The sequence below is a fragment of the Clarias gariepinus genome, chromosome 5 (assembly GCF_024256425.1).
Source record: "Clarias gariepinus isolate MV-2021 ecotype Netherlands chromosome 5, CGAR_prim_01v2, whole genome shotgun sequence".
NCBI lineage: Eukaryota > Metazoa > Chordata > Actinopteri > Siluriformes > Clariidae > Clarias > Clarias gariepinus.
In genome coordinates, this window is record NC_071104.1 from 27,494,995 (window position 1) to 27,512,811 (window position 17,817).

General features: G+C 42.4%; 1 protein-coding gene across 1 annotated transcript in view; it reads left to right on the forward strand.

The window, feature by feature from the left end:
* Positions 1 to 16,139, forward strand: part of fam117bb (family with sequence similarity 117 member Bb) — a 34,122-nt gene extending 17,983 nt beyond the window's left edge. The window contains exons 3-8 of the mRNA XM_053497245.1: positions 2,500 to 2,592; positions 4,511 to 4,624; positions 11,621 to 11,758; positions 12,175 to 12,406; positions 12,858 to 12,981; positions 13,207 to 16,139. Coding sequence (XP_053353220.1) covers positions 2,500 to 2,592; positions 4,511 to 4,624; positions 11,621 to 11,758; positions 12,175 to 12,406; positions 12,858 to 12,981; positions 13,207 to 13,387 — 882 coding nt within the window. The 3' untranslated portion in view covers positions 13,388 to 16,139. The remainder of the gene's footprint in view (positions 1 to 2,499; positions 2,593 to 4,510; positions 4,625 to 11,620; positions 11,759 to 12,174; positions 12,407 to 12,857; positions 12,982 to 13,206) is intronic.
* The last annotated feature ends 1,678 nt before the right edge of the window (positions 16,140 to 17,817 follow it).

Below are 17,817 nucleotides of genomic sequence, written 5' to 3' on the forward strand. Positions count from 1 at the left end.
AACTGCAGCTCTTAGAAGGGAAAGGCTAGAACTTTCCAAGAGTCATTTACGTGTGTGTGAGTAATTGTGAAGTTATGAAAGCTTTGGATCGCTCTTTCTGTTCCGTGATGCAAAATATCGATTGAAGAATCATAGGAGGATTTGCCGTACAACAAATATGTAAATATGTAATGATGTTACGATAATCACAGCTGTGCACATAAAGCACAACACACACAAGGTTTGTTTAGAATCTGAGGTTTCTTTGTGGTTCAGGTGTACCTGAATCGTTCCAGCGTGTGTGTGTGGTGTGTTACCTTCCCTTCCACATGTTTTTGTCCTCACATTGCAGGCAAATCAGTCTCAGTTTGTGTGTTTGTGTGTCAGAAGGCATTACAGGTGTGTTGCTGTAATTATCTTTTGCAGGAATGAAGTTTAACAGTGTAAATCAGGGTCTATAGTGTGGTAAATGATATGTTAGATGTATTGTGGTTCTGTGTGTGCGTGCATGTGTGTGTGCGCACACGCGCGTGTCTGTTTGTGTTTCTGTGGCCGGTTCTACAGGCCCAGGCTGGTTGTCGGTGTGACTTCTTATTCCAGACAATACTACAGTGGAACACCGTGTTATGTGTTGCCCAGCCCTGAGATTTTAGAAGATAAGCTGAACATCCAGGTTTCTGTGAGAAGTGCTGCAAAGAGAAAGAGTCTAAGAGGTGGTGGGTTTAAGCCCATAGGAACCAGATACTTTGCTGTCTGGCAAACCGACCAGTAAATGTAAAAGCTCATGGTAATATTTCATAGAAATAAATAAAAGTATCAGATCAGGTATACTAAAGGAATACTGTCGTTAATACTGACCTACATATTCTTTCGTATATTCCTAGTGTATGGATGATTTTAGAGCTTTCAGGGTTAAAATGATGACGCCAAACACTCAGCTTTACTTTAGTATATTACTAATGATCAGCAAGTATTCATGTTTCTTTTTATAAGTCTTACTGGTCTTATATGTTTTTATAGGTTTTCTCCCATGTCCTCCCAAATTTCTCAAAATCCCCACTCACCAGCTAGCTCCTTCACAGCAGCGCTGGGAGGGTGAAAGCTAATATCCCTCCTCTAAAAACCTTAAAGCCGGCCACCATATTGTGCCTCTTTACTAAAAACTCATTTATAACTTTCATGATTTTTTTTATATGAATCAAAGCAGTTTTAAAATCGTGGCTTGCCGAGGCTTTCACATGCTCCGACTCCATTAGCTACAGCAGCGCAGCGACAAAGGCAGAGCTAAAGCAAAATACAGTGAAACTGTGTAAAGTCAAGGAAAACCAGTGATTTGTCTTGGTGATGCCACAGATGACCAAAGTGACTTGTGAATAGCTCTATTAAAGATCCTTATCTGTGATCACTGATTTATTAAGAACTTATTAAGAACCGTTTTTAACCAAAGTTAAAGAAAGAAATATTAAAGTTCTTACTTACTTAAGTATCACACTTACGAGTGATACTATTTTGACATTTAAAACAAAACCACTAAGGCTGTCTACGGTTGACTATGAAAGGCCATGACCATGGACAGGCTTAACTCATAGTGGACCTAGAGCAGCCCTAGAGTTGTCCCTTTATAGCCAGCTTATAGCAAGCTGCAAATCACCCTGACACACGCTGGTAAGCCACAGTCTTATTCATCATGATTGGGGAATTTTTAATATTTCACAACAAAGAAATCATGAGTGTAGGTACTGGAATTCAGGCAATAAGGTGGTGCAGTACCAAATCTATTCCAGCCTCTCAGTTCCAGCATTCCCAGTTCAATGTTTTGCAGAGTTTTACATGTTCTCTCCATTGGATGCTTTGTTTTCTTTCCTTCTCCCTAACACACCGGTAGGTGCTTAGGCAAATCTAAATTCCCCCTAGATGTGAATGTATGAAAGAGTGTCCATGGTGCCCTGCTGTGGAATAAGATTCATCCAGGTGTCATGCCGATGGTTTCCAAGGTCGGAAAACATGTTCTTGATCACACTGTGTGTTGTTTGTCAGTTTCAGAGAGAGCTTCAAACAGATAAAGAAAGGTACAGTGCTGTAGTGCAGCTTCATATTTCTGTAAGAAACCAGACACCTTAAAGGCCCTTTAGGTTTCTTTGTTGGGGGAGAGGAAACCATGAAGGAGGAGACATGACAAACCTGCTGATGTGGTCTTGAAGCTTCTTGAATACAAAACTGTTTAGACATAAAACTGAGGCGCATGACAGTGTGTGCGTGTCTCTGTGTATGAGTGTGTGTGTGTGAGAGAGAGAGAGAGAGAGAAAGAGGGCCTACAGAAGGAGTGTTCTCTTGCTCAGAGAGCACAGGCGGTTGCATGGTCTTTTATGACTGTGTCACCAGACTGCATCACTGTGAGGATGTATACACAACACGAGATTGTACAGATGTTGTCAAATCTAGAGTCTGCAAATGTTTGCCATATTGTAAACTTTAGTTCCATATATACTAATTTCTGTCTGTCTTCTCTCTCTCTCTCAGACCCCCAGTGCCTGGGCGGATGAAAGCGAAGACAAGAGGCGGAGCTTTCACCAGCGCTCGGCGTCCTGGGGCAGCACTGACCAGCTTAAAGAGGTCAGGACGCCTTCCTCCTCCCCCACTCTCTTGTATTCAGGACGAGGCCGGTGTTCTTTTTCGATCTCCCAGCATTCAGCAGGGAGCAGACGCGCGGCAGCGAGCTGGGAGGAGACCATGTCAGGATTAGAATAAAGAAGGGTTCACTGAAGCACAACCAGCGCTGTGTCTGCTCAAATTATAATAATGCCACGTTTCTCATATGCATGCAAGTTCCTCCTCTTCCCCGTCACATCCTCTCCACTAGGGGTTCCCAGTTTTTTTAAATTTGCATATATACCATTGTGATGATTTGGATCTATTTTAGATTTATTTCAAATGAAATATTGAATGAATTAATTATATGATCAAACAATCCAATTCTGTTTGAGTGGTTGTCCATAAAGCCATGATATTTTGACTTTGTCAAACAGATGCAGCTGATCAAACGCTCTCTTAATAGTTGTACAATATCACACAACAGGAAGAAATCCGTAGCAATTAACAGGCTTTATTATTATTAATATTATTATTGCAGTGCGAATGTCTGCATGAATAGACAAATTAAAAGAACTCTAATTCCGGTATAAAAACCAACCAGTTCTTTTTTTTTTTTTCGTAAGTAAAAATGTAAACCAATGATTGATTGGATTTTTTTTTTTTTTTTTTTTTTTTGTGATTTGATTGAAAATTTTCGACTGATATTTGGCCCCAAACTTTGAAGTAGTATTGTAGTGTAAAAATTACCCACATATAAATAATGTATTTAGCTTTGAAAGATGATTAATACACATCATAAAAAATAAGACCCAAGTAAAATCACGGACCCCTCAGGTTCTACATCAGAGACTCCAGGGGGTCCTCAGACCCCCACGTTGTGAACTACACCTCTATAGCTGCTTTATAAACTGCTCTAGCTATTCAGGCTTTCGTTCCTGCCCTCTGTTGTTTTATCTCTCTTCTTCTTTTCTCTTCCTCTGTCTCTCCAGTGAGAGTTCCTCCCTCCCCCTCTTGTCATGCCGCTGATTAATTCCACATCATTTGCAAGCGATGGAATATCTGCCCGACGCGCGACCTTGCGCTGCGTTCTGTTCCCTGACTGCTATGCCCCGCGTGCACTGCTACACATTCACATCCAGCTTCAACCAAGTTAATCATTCTCTTCCCAGTCACTAGGTCAGCTGTGTACGCACACACACACACACACACAGAGTAGTGAAACTCCAAACTATATAGCTCGTCTCAGTGAGGCAGCCAGCAGTGCTCCTCCTGACCCACACACACATGCACACGCACATGCACAAAGCCTACACAGACCTTTTGAGGCCTGCTGGATCGCATATGCATCTTGGGAAGTTAGCGATTCTGCAGGCCATTGTTCTGGGGCTGAAAGAGATTACGCGAACGTGTCATTAGCTTCTCCACTCCCCACCATTACTCATTTATTGATTAAATGTGCCTGGCACTTCATTTCAGCCAGTTATCTGATCTCTTCATGCCGCTCACCATCCTTGCGCCTTTGGAAGGTTGTGTAGCTCATAAAGCAAGCAAAATATGGCATGTATTTTTGTTTTGTATGATGCATGGGTCCTGGCTTACATAATTGTACGTTCCCACGTGTATATGTTTGTTGTGTGTGAGATGCAGTGTAGCGACAGTGCCAAAGGTAATCACAGAGGAATCCTCTTTCGGGCTGCGTGGGGTCTCGTGCCTCTCTCTGTGCCTTCTTTATTTCAGACTGCTTATGTGGAAGAACACAGCTCTCTGTGCTCTAACGTAGACTGCGCTTATGCGGCCATGCTCTGTCTGTTTCGAATGATTTTGCGCGGCTGTCTGAGTGATTGGAAACAGAGAGACCCTGGTGAAGGTTGAAGCCATTTTGAAATAGAGGTTAGTGACAAGTATGTTAACAATGTTTCTTTCTTTCTCCGTCCCTCAGATTGCAAAGTTGAGGCAGCAGCTCCAGCGCAGTAAGCACATCAGTCGGCACCATCGTGATAAGGAACGCAAATCCCCCTTTAATGGCAACCATGCCGCCATTAACCAATCACAGGTGAGCGCTCTCTCTCTCTCTCTCTCTCTCTCTCTCTCTCTGTCCTTCTCCTTCTCTCTTTCACCTTGTCCCTCGGCTAACAACTAAGAACTCCTGCAGGACATTTCTGCATTGCTGTGTTGCCAGTTGCTACAGAGACCTAGCAAACTCTATTGTATTTCTGTCTCGTTTTCTCAACACTGTTCTTCCCGTTCTCCATTTCACCCTTCCTATTTTTCTCCTTCAGTTTTGTCTGTCTCTCTCACTTGCTTGGTCTTTTTCTGCATTTCTCTTTCTCTCTTTGCCTGATTTTCTCACAGCACCGAAGTGAAGCAGCTGCAACTCTTTCTCGGTTTAGATGAAGCATCATAAATCACTTGAGTGTTATGAAAGTTTCTGAAAGTACCACAAGCACAAATAGGTTACAGAAGGTTGTGATGGATGATGCATCATGGGATACGGCCACGGTGTGATAAACTAAAACTCAGGTTGTGTCGAAGATCCCACTTCCCTACAGACACGCAGATAGACACGCAGTCCAGACCAGACTGTTTATGGAAGCTGTATCCCTAATGAACTGTCAGGATGCATAATAGCAATGTTAATTACTCCATCAGTTGTTGAAACAGATACCACGCACGCACACACTCTCGCACATGCTCACAAATAAAGAGACTGAAAAGTGTTCGTGAGGGTGAATGAGGGCGCAGGACAGCCGTGTGTGAGGTTTGATCTGCGAGCGTGTGTGTTGAGGCTTAATCAGCGAGGCCAGGTGCAAGCATGAAGGCTCTCGAGTGTGAAAGGCTTCTCTTCATGAGCGGGGAATTAGTGAATAAATTACGGCGATCACATTTGGGTCGGTCTTGCTCGCGCTCTTTCTCTCTCTTTTTTTTTTTTTTTTTTTTGTCTCTGTGTGTGTGTTTTGTGTTTGCTCATGAATTAGGCCTGCGTGTGGCAAACGTCCTGCACGCCTGCTCTGTACTGTACTATGGTTGCCAGCCGGTCAATTAAAGGCCGCCCTCTGTCCGGCTGTCCCTCTCTGTGGGTGTCGGGTGAGGGAGACGAGCTTGTTGCGTGGCTACCTTTTTGTCTGTGTGCCTGTGGCAAACTAAAGCACCATCTGTCGCTCCAGCGTATTGAGCCCGGCCCTACTGTACAGAGCCGATTCTTCTGATCTCCAAAGAACACGAAATACCGAGCTCGTCGGTTGAATCGGTTGTGGCGCGAGTGTGTCATTAGGGTCCACTTAGGGTGTAGTGCAGAGGGCACAGGAATGCTGGGTTGGTTTAGGAGAGGGCTTATCGAATTGTTTTTGGTTCAAACTCTCAAGGAAGTTTTTATAGTGCTGCCTGGGTGAGAAAACACGTGGAAACATGGAGGTTTCAGTTCCAAAAAAGCATGTCTGACATGAGGTAATTCAGTCACGAATTGCACAATTTCAATGCCTTAATTATTCTTTGCAGTGAGTATTTTTATTAGCAATTGCTGCCAGCTCTATATAGCTCTATATACCCCCCTCCCTTCATGGAGAGTTTATTGTCTCAGTGAGGTTTATTTGCTTGGGGGTTCCTTGACTAAAGCAGCTCTGCTTCACATTAGGCTTAATGAAAAGCAGGTGAGACTGAATTGGCTGTATTGCCATTCTACTTCTACAAGACGCGGGATTCGTCTCACCCAGAGGGACACCGTCGCTCTAATTCACTGTCATAACTTAGGCAATAAATGTGTGTGTGTGTGTGTGTTCTGGATTTTGGCTGATTTGTGTTTGTAGGGGCATTATGGTAAAAATACTATATATTAACTATATATATTGTATTGTGATGCTTGAATATTCTTACGATACACACCGTTTTATTTTACAAAGCTGCAGTGCCATGTTGGGCAAGTAAGAAAAAGGGGTATAACCACGCTGAGGTCAAATAAGGAAGAAAACTCAAACGGGTTCACAAAGGTCACAACATTCTTAATATTTCTTTTTGGATTTGAGTGAAGACTTTTTTTTTCCATTGTAAATTGACTGTCAGATGGGATTTATGATGTCAAATGAATTCAAATTGCCATAAAATCTTTTTTTCTCCGAGTTTCTTTTTTTAAAGTATTACCTAATAGCGATGTACTATAATTCAATAAATGGCAAATCCAGCTTTAAAGTTTTGATCTGGATCTGTAAACCGCTGACTTCAGACGTCGCCGTGCCTCTCCTATACACACAGTATAAAGGAAGTTAATGTGGAATGTTCCACAGCATTTACCTCATTTTGTAAGAATTAGTCTGGCATGGCCTCTGTGTTTTTATTCCACTCTCACACAAACTGCCACCCCTGTTCTAATCAGAGGGGTACCTACTTCTCTCTCACCCACTCACCCATTTTATTTTTTATTTTTTCACTGAAGTGGAGGTGCAGCCTGAATGACACACATGACCCCTTGGACGTGTACGCACCAAGTGGGCAAGTGTGTGTGTGTGTGTGTGTGCTTGTTTTGGTGTTGCTGGAGGCAGGGTTAATTGTAAAAGGTTATGGCAATGCAGAAGCCCTGTTCTGTTGGAGGTGTGTGGCCTAACAACAAACAGCTTTATCAGTGTGACTGGGGTTAACCCTCTGCTAAAGTACTGTACAAGTGTGAGTGCTAATCATTTCAGAGGTGTTAAAAGTCCACACGCACATGCCTTGATTGTTTTAAACAACATGGCTAAAGTTTAGTCTAAAGGCCTTTAAAACACACATGCGCACACGACACACACAAACAAGACTTGTGCTGTTTTTCCCCCTCACTGTCCACCGAGTCTTAAGCTACTCAACTGCTGTCAGAAAATCAATGCTTTTCCACTGCAGCCTGATCTTTCCTGCCACATAAGAAAATGTCTCAGCATAGCTGGAGCGAGGCAAACAATTTCCTGTGCAGATTCGATCTCCACAGTGCCCCCTAGTGTCAGAAACAAGAAGCTTCCAAGCCATGTAGCTCTTGGCACACTGGGAGGGGGGAAATGATGAAGCGCTCTGCACCGTTCCGCTCAAGTTTGATCCGATTGCAGAGCGAGGAATGAATTCCACTCCGTCAGTGCCCCTCTTCTGTGATAGCTTGTGGTTTCACATGTGTTTTTCTTGGATTGCTGCATTCGTGAAGAAGAGTGGCTCGTTTGATGGCTGGTGATTTGTTTCAGCATTTTATTCAGATAGCAAGCCACAACAAACGAAACAGACTTGAATTTAGTCTAAACTATGCTAAACTGTTGCTGGGAATGCATGGGTGGTTTTGTAGTCAGGCTTATGAATGTGTAGCAAGTCTCTGGAGGAAGAGAGAGGAAGTATGTGTGCGCGCGCGTGTGTGCGGTAGTGCCTTTGTATTTTTAAGGTTGTCCATAGTTCAGCTTTGGTAAACAGCCGTGGCCTCGTGAATCTCCTGCTTTTTATAAATGCCACGGCGGTGAAACAAGGCCGCGTGTGAATGTGACTGTGGCAGCTATCAGAGCCAGGGGACGGTTCAAAGGGATTCTTCTATCTGACCTCCACATTTAAAGGCAGGGTGTAGTAACCAGAACAAACCCTGGAAAGAAAGACCACTCGCTTGCTGCCAGTAAAAAGCCTCACAATGACACGAACAAACCCACTTTACCGCTTAGAACAGCTACGCTTTGCTCCACCCCTGTGATGATTTATGCCGATTACAATTATTTCTAAACTTTCTGTACTTAACTACCCTGTAATGTCAACCTCGAACCCAAGTACAGTACGTAATCAGACTTTTTCCATCCTAATCTCTCTTTATAATGTCTAGCATATGAACAATTATCATGGACAGGAATTCTAGCATTTCTCTGTTTTGAGGGGGAAAAAAGAAAAACATTCTTACTAATTATAGAGCCCAAGAACAGGCTGCATCAATAATCTTTAAAAATTAGTTTTGTGAACTTAAAACTCATTTGCACACAATCAATCAAACAAAGTAGTAGAATGAGAAAGACATGCAAGGAAGTCATTGTTATGGAGTCTTTTTGCTTCAACTGTAAACACTAGAGCAGTACTGTAAGAGTAATTCTGGTTATTTATTGCCTCTCTAAAAGGTTTGTGGTGTCCATGGGCCATCACACCCACACATCAACATCGCTAACACGTAACCTCAAATTCCTCTTTTCGAAAATGCAGGAAGAATGAATAATACAGATTTTAAGTTGAATTTACAAATGCCTTTGACTGAAGAATGTTAAGAACCGTTTTAGAGTAATATGGAATTTCCTTCAGAATCAGTCACATATCTGTCGTGGTTCTTGAGTAATCTGGTTTTCCTTTTTGTCTCAGTACAGGAAATGTGTTCAAATTCAAGTATGGTGTAATCACTCACACGGGACAGATGCAGGAGCTGTTGGTTCATTAGAAAGTTATGAGGGACGTTTAGGTCAAACCAGGACTTGTGATGAAATTTCTCATGAATGAAGGCGTAAATCCGATTGACATTTACAGAAGACTTCAAGCACAGTACGGTGATGAGACTCTGAGCCGCAGTAAAAGATTTGAATGGTGCAAGCGTTTTTAAGAACACCGTATGTTCATGAATGACTATCCCGGGCCAACATGGCGCTGAGCCCACTGCAGTCGCTCCCATGAACATTCAGTGAGTGGAACGTTCTCAGGGAAAATAAATAAATAAATTGCCTGGTTTGATCACCAAAGGTGTTCTGTTTTTGCACGACCTCACACTGCCAACTGCACTATTTGCACATTACTGGAACTTGGCTGGGAGTTACTGCCACATCTCCCGTACAGTCCTGACCTCGCTCCAAGCAATTTCCAATGTTTGGACGACTAGAGGAGTTCCTGGGAGGCCGAAGTTTCAAATGTGAAGCAAACCGGCTCCAGTGTACTGAGAAAACTTTCTACATTAATGGTATCCAAGCGCTAGAAAAATGCTGAAATAAGTGCATTAGTGTAGCAGGAGATTATATAGAAAAATAAAGTGAGTTTTTAGTCTCATTACTGTTATGCTATTCTGCCCCGTGGTCCTTGTTTGACTTGAACACACTTCATAAATTACTAAAGTATTTTTGACATAACATTTTAGCAATTATGCTTTAAGTAGCATTTGTATACTGCAAGCCTTTATAAATCAGGAATTATATTAAATATGTAACTGGAAGGAAAATAGGGTTGTCTGTGGCACTCATTTAAATATTATTAAAATTCTTTTTTGTGGTTATTGCACATATCCTCTTTATACTGGACAGAAGTTGGAATAACTGTAGTGTTCATTTAAAGTTTAACTACCTCTAGCCTTCTGAAGTCTTACCACTCATTCATTCTTTAAGACTCGAGAAACCAGGAGCTGCAGAGGCAGAATGGCTATTTATAAGCATAAAGGGGTATTAACCCCAGTGTTTTCATGGCTCCCAGCCTCTGACCTCTTACAATAAACAAACAGCAGAGCACAACTCCTCTATGGGCTCGACTCACACACCTCAAACCTCAGGATCTGCTGTGTGCCCTCTACAGTGCAGTGCCTGGTGTCCAGTGCCCTTTGCTATAGTAATCACAAAGCGCTGGCCTCCCTGACCTTCAGCCACAGATCGTCCTGATCAGATCAATGGCTTATAGTGTGGGAATGACCCATAGGGCCAAAAGCACTTTGTCTCATCCTGCATGCCAGTAAAGGCCCTGCCACTTCAGACCAGCAGCAGTACCCGTGTCCCAGGACAGCTCGCCACTGGAAATTTGACACGTAAACAAATATTTGTCTCCTAGTGAGCTGTTGCTAGGAAGTTGCCAGGAGTTGGACAGCATCACTTAACCAGCTTATTGTCTTCGGGTGACCTCAGAGGTCATGGTTTGGCACAGTGTCTGCCTGTTGGTTTTACACAGGTCGCATGTTGCATTTAAAACGTCAGGAAAAAGAAAGAATGTGTTCTGTGAGCTTTGAAATTAAATTATTTAAATGCGCAGACGCCCCTTTCACACAAAGGTCCCGGATAGGTACCGTCCTGCGCTGGACGTAGCGCGGTGGGGTGACGGGTGGAGTGGTGTGGCGAGTTTAAAGAGGGCCTGGATTTATAGAGATGTTAATGAGGGTTCAGGGTGCAGGCTGATCTTCCATGCTTAAAGGCTGTCACGACGGGGCCACACAGCTCAGCCACATCCTCCCAATGCACCCACATTGTTCTCTTCACCCCTTAGCAAAGGGGGAGGGAGTCAGAGAGAGAGAGGTGGATGATTTCTAGGACAGGCACAGCTAAAGGGGGAGGATAAAATGGAGAGAGGGTGTGGAATGTGGGAATGGTAGAAATGGAGAGAGGATAGGAACTCAATGGAGGGAGGGAGCTGGGAGAGCGAGGCAATCACAGAGCATGAGCTGAGAACTGCACAGAGCAGAGGGGGTGGAAGCACAGAAACTGGAGGAAGACGAGAGAGAGTCCTGCATTTAAGATGACCGGAAGTCTGCTCTCAGAAAAGGTGACTCTTTTCGTTTTTGCCATCAGATTCGGATGCGGTCACTAAAGTCCAGCATGTACATGTTTTAGAGGGATGTGCGGATCCGTCCGGGTTTGTTTCTAAATGTCTGAATATAGCCAGGAGCTCTGTGGCTCAGCAAATCAGATGCCAGAATCAAAAGTATGCCAGGGAGACAATGTTACATAACTCTGGGATCTGCAGAGAAAACACTACACCGTGCTTCAATGATTGCCTGCAGTCTATGTGCCTGTGCAGATTTAATGTACTGTCACATGCACTACTGTTAGCATATGCTTATTATTCAATGACAGTTTGTTTGTGGATTCTAAGAGCTCAGTTGTGTGTCTGCTAACTCTTGTGTACATGTTTTCATATTCATGTCATTCATTATTTTCCTTATCTCCCTCAGAGAGGACATCATTGTCTAAAACGCACACACACAAACACTCGCCCACACGTTAAACCATGCATTCTCAGCACATAGACACACTGTATTAATGCACTCTCACACAAACACGTTTTTCTGCTTTCCCCTTTACACGGCATCATGGCTCTGCTCTGCATGTGTGTTTTTCAGGCTCCCATCCCAAAGAGCGTCCTGATCCCCATCCCCATCTCCAAAATCTCACGCTTCCGCAACAGCATCGAGGGCCTCAACCAGGAGATCGAACGCATCATTATCCGAGACTCAGGAGAAAAAGACGAACAGTTTATTGTGAGTAGCGGTTGCTGGTGTGTCGCATAAACATGGTGTTGCATGACACTGGAAGCTCATGGGTTTTGTGCAGAAAATATGTTTCAGGCTCTTAAAACAGAACATGCATAATAAATAATGTTTTTTTTTTTTTACCTCCTGTCAAGCTCCCATCCCCAAAAGTATGGCCTTTGGGTTTCCTGATCATCTTTGGTTTGTCTTGGGGTGGAGCTAATTTCTAGATCAGAAAAATTTTCACAAAGCACCTAAAACGAATAATCACCCAATGCAATTATATTAAATCGTAGCGTATGTTTGCCATTATGTGACTTAGTGGCCTTGCGACACATTTAAATACACTGCATCTTTTTATCTGCAACGCTACTGCTCAAGTGAGACTAGAAATGTCATTGTGGATATCGTTCCCCTGTCTGCAGCCTCAGGATGCCCCTGATGGGCACCGTGCACCCCCTCCACTGTGCCAGCGCAGCGCCAGCTCCCGCAGCATCGACACACAGACGCCCTCAAGCATCACCGTGGGCAGCAGCCATAGCAACAGCAGCAGCCGGTCCCAGTCCGTTTCACCCGCCTTCCTGAGCGTGCCCAATGAGCCCTGCAGTGAGAGCCCCTCTCCCAATGAGGACCCACTCAGTGACTGTCGTGATAAAGGTACAACACGCATGCAGTTTTGTATACTTGCCTAGTGTTAAAATGCATATTTCCACAGGAATCCAGATTTGATTTTAAGTCTATAATTACATAAACATTTTCAGTTTTTGCTTTAGAATAGGTAGATTTAGGGCAAATTTGACAGAATAATTTTTTCTTTTGTTTCTAACTCAAAAGCAAAAAGATACTTTGATGTCCTACTTTTAATGTTTGTGGAAGTGCCATCTGTAGTATGCAGTTTGCGTCATCTGTAAAACAGTAAGAGAGCAAATCAGAAACGTGTTTAGGATGCTGGGTTAAGCAGTCATACACAGGAATAGACAGACACACGTTTTTAATCCCAAAAGGAAATTGTATCAGTACAGTAGGCATTCACATATTGTACAATAATAAGCAACAAGAATTGGAGTAAAGGGGAAAAAAACAACACTAATGTGTTTTCTGCTAACAGATTTGACTCCTGGATCTCCTCTGCCCAAGTACGCATCTTCTCCGAAGCCCAACAACAGCTACATGTTCAAACGCGAGCCTCCTGAGGGCTGCGAGCGTGTCAAGGTCTTCACAGAGGAAACACAGTCAGTACTCCTCCTCATACTCTTTTTTTTTTTTATTATTATTATTTATAATCTTTCTCTCCCTTTCCCACATTTGTTTTTGGTTCTTTCTGCATCTGTTGGTCCTTGAAGTGATGATGACCGTGTATGGCTTTGATAGTGTCCTCAGCGCTGACTCAGTGTTTTTTTTTGTTTTTTTTCTGTTTCTCACTTCTTCTCCGTGTCCTCTCTGCGTGTGCCACTCAGGGCCAAACCTCCGCGTGAGATCCCGCAGTTCCTGTGCCCAGACAGAAACAAGGTCAACTTCATTCCCAACAGCGGCTCTGCATTCTGCCTGGTCAGCATTCTCAAGCCACACAGTCTAATGAGCGTCCCCGCTGAGGCTGAACAAAGAGTGTCCCGCGGCACCAGCACCCTGTCCCAGTAGCCTTCCTCCTCTTCTTCCTCTTTCTCCTCCTCATCCTGCCTCGCACCACATGTAGGAGACACAGAGAGCTTGATATGCAATCAATCAACCAATCAAGTTTCCTGGCAATCCTGTCCCCCAAAAACTAAGCACAGCACGTTGTAAATCAAACTAAAAGAAATCAAACAGCAAAAGAAAAGAAAATGTAGGGCTCTATTTTGGCAACACTGCTTATATTTGATAAGATAATGCCATTTTCCTATTTGCTATGCAGCTTTTTAGGTCAGTACTTGTACTACTTAAGGACCAGGAGGACATGGTTTGTGATAAGCATAGATATATTTTTTATTGTTCCTCTACCTTTGATAAATATGAGTGAGTGAAGATGTATGGATGAATATTTTGTATCTCTCATAGGACACCCACGCAAAGAGAGCTTCTGCTCACGTTTGTTGTTCTTCCTTATTCACTCTTGAGTGTGAGTGAGGCTTGAGAGACTGAGAAAAAGTCTAATTTTCTAATAGCTTGCAGTGTATCTCTTTTAGAGAACTGGATTTTATAGAGTTAGAACAGTGCATCATTGAAAACAAATGATATCTGAATATTTTGGATGATCTGACAAGACCAAGAGACCTGGTAATGTAGAAGCTGGGTTGATGAAGGCCTCTGTCTTAGTGAGTGTTTTTTTAGCCTGCGTCCCTCTGTGTGTTTGGACCATGAGGCGGACAGCAGGAGAGACTAATATCGGACAGGCTGAACTCCGCTGGCCTTTGACACCCATTACCCCCCTTCCCTCCCACACACACACTTCATGGGCTCTGTGAGAAGAACGGAAAGTGCAGTGAAGAAAAATAACAAGTGAGTGTGTTGGAGTTGAAGACTGTCAGGAGACAGCAGCAGAAGATCTCAGCTAACAGCTTGGTTTTAAAGCGCATTTCAAATGAATTTAGGTCCTAACACCGAACTTCAAACACATCAGGGAACAAAGAATGTGTACAAGAGAGAGAGAGATGCAATGCTGACGGCATGATGAATAAAGTGCACATGTGAGCGGGTGCGGGTTCTCTCTTTTCTCACTCACTCACTGATAAGTCTGAGACAAGGGTGCTTTGACACTGAGAGAGAAAATATAAAATGGCATCAGATGGATATTTACTGTCACATGACTTTGCTTTAAACTGTATTTAATTTCCAGTTTGAACATGTATAGGATTGTCATGGTCAAATCACAGTTAATTTTAATAATTTAGTTTGAAAATTTAGTGTGTTCAGAAAACCTTACATTTATATCCAAGATACTTCATGTGGATCATATTAACTTGAAAGTGCACTATAATGTCAGATATTGTGTTTCGAAAGGTAGCTGTCATACCTTTAGTGCACGTCTCGCACATCTCCATGGAATCTATCGGCTTTCACGTCTCTGACATGATCAAAAAAACACAACGATTCAAAAACTGCTAAAACTGTAATCATACTCCGTCTCTGGCTAGTACTTGGCCACGTCGTTTTTCCTCCGTGTCACAGAGCTGATTGAAATAATAAACACTGCTTGCCAAGTGTCTGTCATTCATGTTCTCTTGTATGCTGTAGGCAATTTTCATTTTTATTGTGTTTTATGTTGAGAACATCACTGTTGTAATAATCAAGTCTTGGCTAAAAAAAATCATTAACAGGCTGTTATGATCACTCTGTCATCCTGTCCAAAGAAAATGGCTGCAGTTGAAACCAGGACGTAGAGTGATGCAGCATAAAACGATGATTTAGAGACAGTTTACTGTTCTGCAGTATCAGTAAAAAAAAAAAAGAAATAATAATAAGAATCGGACTTAAACCTTTGTAAAGTTCTAAAGAGGACCAAAGCCGTGGAGTGCCTGCTTCAGTACGTTACACTAGTGGCTTGGTTTCTGACCTTCACTCGTCCCCTTGTTTATCAAGCAGGCCTGGGTTTGGGCTCAGGATCTTGGGTGGAGCCCCACACATTTCTGTTGTAAGGGTCAGGGTTTTTTTTTTTTTTTCCGTTTGTTTGTTCGTTTTTGTTCACAACTGTTAAGGTATTATTTTGTGCTTTAAATGAAATAAATAATGAACTTGAAAAAGAAAAAAATGTCGCACTTTTTGCCAGTGTTGCAGATCAGTTAGGCCCCATGTGGCTTATAGCTTTGAACACCATTTCTAACTATTCCAAGGTTCTAATCTTCTGAAATCAGCTGATGGTTATTGCTGTAGGTCTGTACTCAGGAATGTACGAACATTAAGCTCTTCCCAACAACTACAAAACAAAAAAAAACATTTACAGCTCTCTGTTCTCAAAATGAATTGATGTATCTGCTTAGTATATGTGCCTATATTTAAGTAGAGAAGTATGCTCAGTGTAGAGACTATTTTAATGCATTTTTATAAAAAAAAATGGTGGCCTTTATTTTCTCTTTCTAAATAGTGTATTTGTTAGTTCGAAAGAATGAGGGGAATGAGAGTGTCCTACATGTTAGGGTCACATTTACATGCTCATACACATTCAGAGAAGCTAGACAAGATGATCAGATTAGACTCGTGTTTTAGAGAGTTCTCTTCATGTTGCACATTTTAGGTCTGCTCAGACACAGCTTAAACACTGTTGTGTAGGCCTCTGATCTCTTACTCTGTGTGAGACGTCTGATCTGTTCTGTTTTTTTTTTTTTTTTTTAATATCCATACAGTTCATGTACTCTGTTATGTTCCTCTGGCTGTATGTACCTGAAAAAAAGTAATAAAGTTGCAGCTGCTCTAAATACAAAGTGAGAGGTGGTGCTTATTCTTTTTTCTTGTCTGTGTACAGCTGGGTGGAAATCACTGTGTTTTCCAGTGACCAGAAAATAAGCTTGGCTTTATTAAATAATCTGAAACATGATTGCAGGTCAAAAGCACTTAATCTGAGCTCAAAAAACATTCCAAGAATGTTGAACAGGATTAGAAGAAATGTAGATCTGACCCTGAAATGAGGAGAAATCTCAAGTCATGTAAGCCTGTTTCTTTTGGCACTCAGGTTCATAAAGACAAACATAACACTTTCAGCATGTTTTTACTCACACACGCCACCTAGTGGAACAACAGGGCAGGTCTTCTGTCACAAGGTTTCAAGGAAAATTCCCTGACTTATTTGCGCATTAACCTTTATAATGAATGACATCTTTAATAGAGTCCATGCGGTAAAATGAAATTGTGAATTGGCTTCTTTTTAGTTGAAACATGTTAGTCTGTTTTCTTAGGTTTCTCCCCTCTTCAGCTGTACACGCTGCTAAAACAGTTCAACTACCAAGCTTTTCATCATAAATACATTGTTAATTCCCCACTGTGTGTGTGTGTGTGTCACTCATAAATATCCGAATGGCCACATCCCTGCCGAAACTTAGTGAAACTCCATTGTATAGCTTTATTGCATTATGGAAGTTTGTAATCCATTGTTTGTCAGGAATTCGACGCCTTAACATCGTTACAGAATGGGGTGCTAGAAAAGAAGCTCTTGTTCAGTTGTCGTTGGGTGTTAAGAATGAAAAGTTATTTATGGGAGGTTGGGGGAAACCCGAGAACCTAGAGGAGACCCACTTGTATACAGGGAGAGCATGACAATCTCCACAAAATCAGCAACCTGAAATCTGTAGACCCCGGGGCTGTGATGCTACAATGCTTCCCATTGTTCTAAAGAAATAACAGACTACATTTATACTATAGTGGAGATAGTATAACAAGAAGATATACATTATACTACTGTCTATAAAGTATATTTAGCTTTAATTAATTAAATTACATATTTTTTGTATAACACTTTTAACAATGGTCAGGGTCTTAAAGCAGCTTCACAAAATTGAAAGAAAATTATTGAAATGTGTATGAAATGTGAGAAAATGTATATAAATCCTAATGCTCAGATAGTCCCTGATGAGCAAGCCGAGGGCAATGGTGGGAAGGAGAAACTCCCTCAGATGGCAATAGAAAGAAACTTTGAGAGGAACATGGAACCCATTCTCATTTGTGTGATAATGGATAGAAGGGATTGTTTTTCAGTCATACTATGTGTCGGGCGGCTGGAGTTTCAATATAGCAGAAGATGTTTATAACAGTTTGTTATTGGAAATTTAGGTAGACTGTTGGAAATTCCAGTCCTGAATTATTGAGCGACTCCAGTCACAAATCCTCAGAGAACAGTGGTCTGCATCAGCCGAGGCCAGGCCCGTCTTCATGGTAAAGTGGAACCGTTCCCAGTCACCACAAGCATCCCAAGCAGACCGCAGGGGCTTTCATGTGATGAGATCTTCAGCCAAAAGCAGGGTACCAGGATGAGTCAGACAGGTGCCAAGGGCAGAGGGGGTCCGGATCACTGGGAGCTCAGAGTCCAGCTGGAGCTGGTTCTTCTCTGGATGCCTCAGGATCCTTGCAGGGTTGGCCTCTGTCTAGTGGAGCTGGAACGAGAT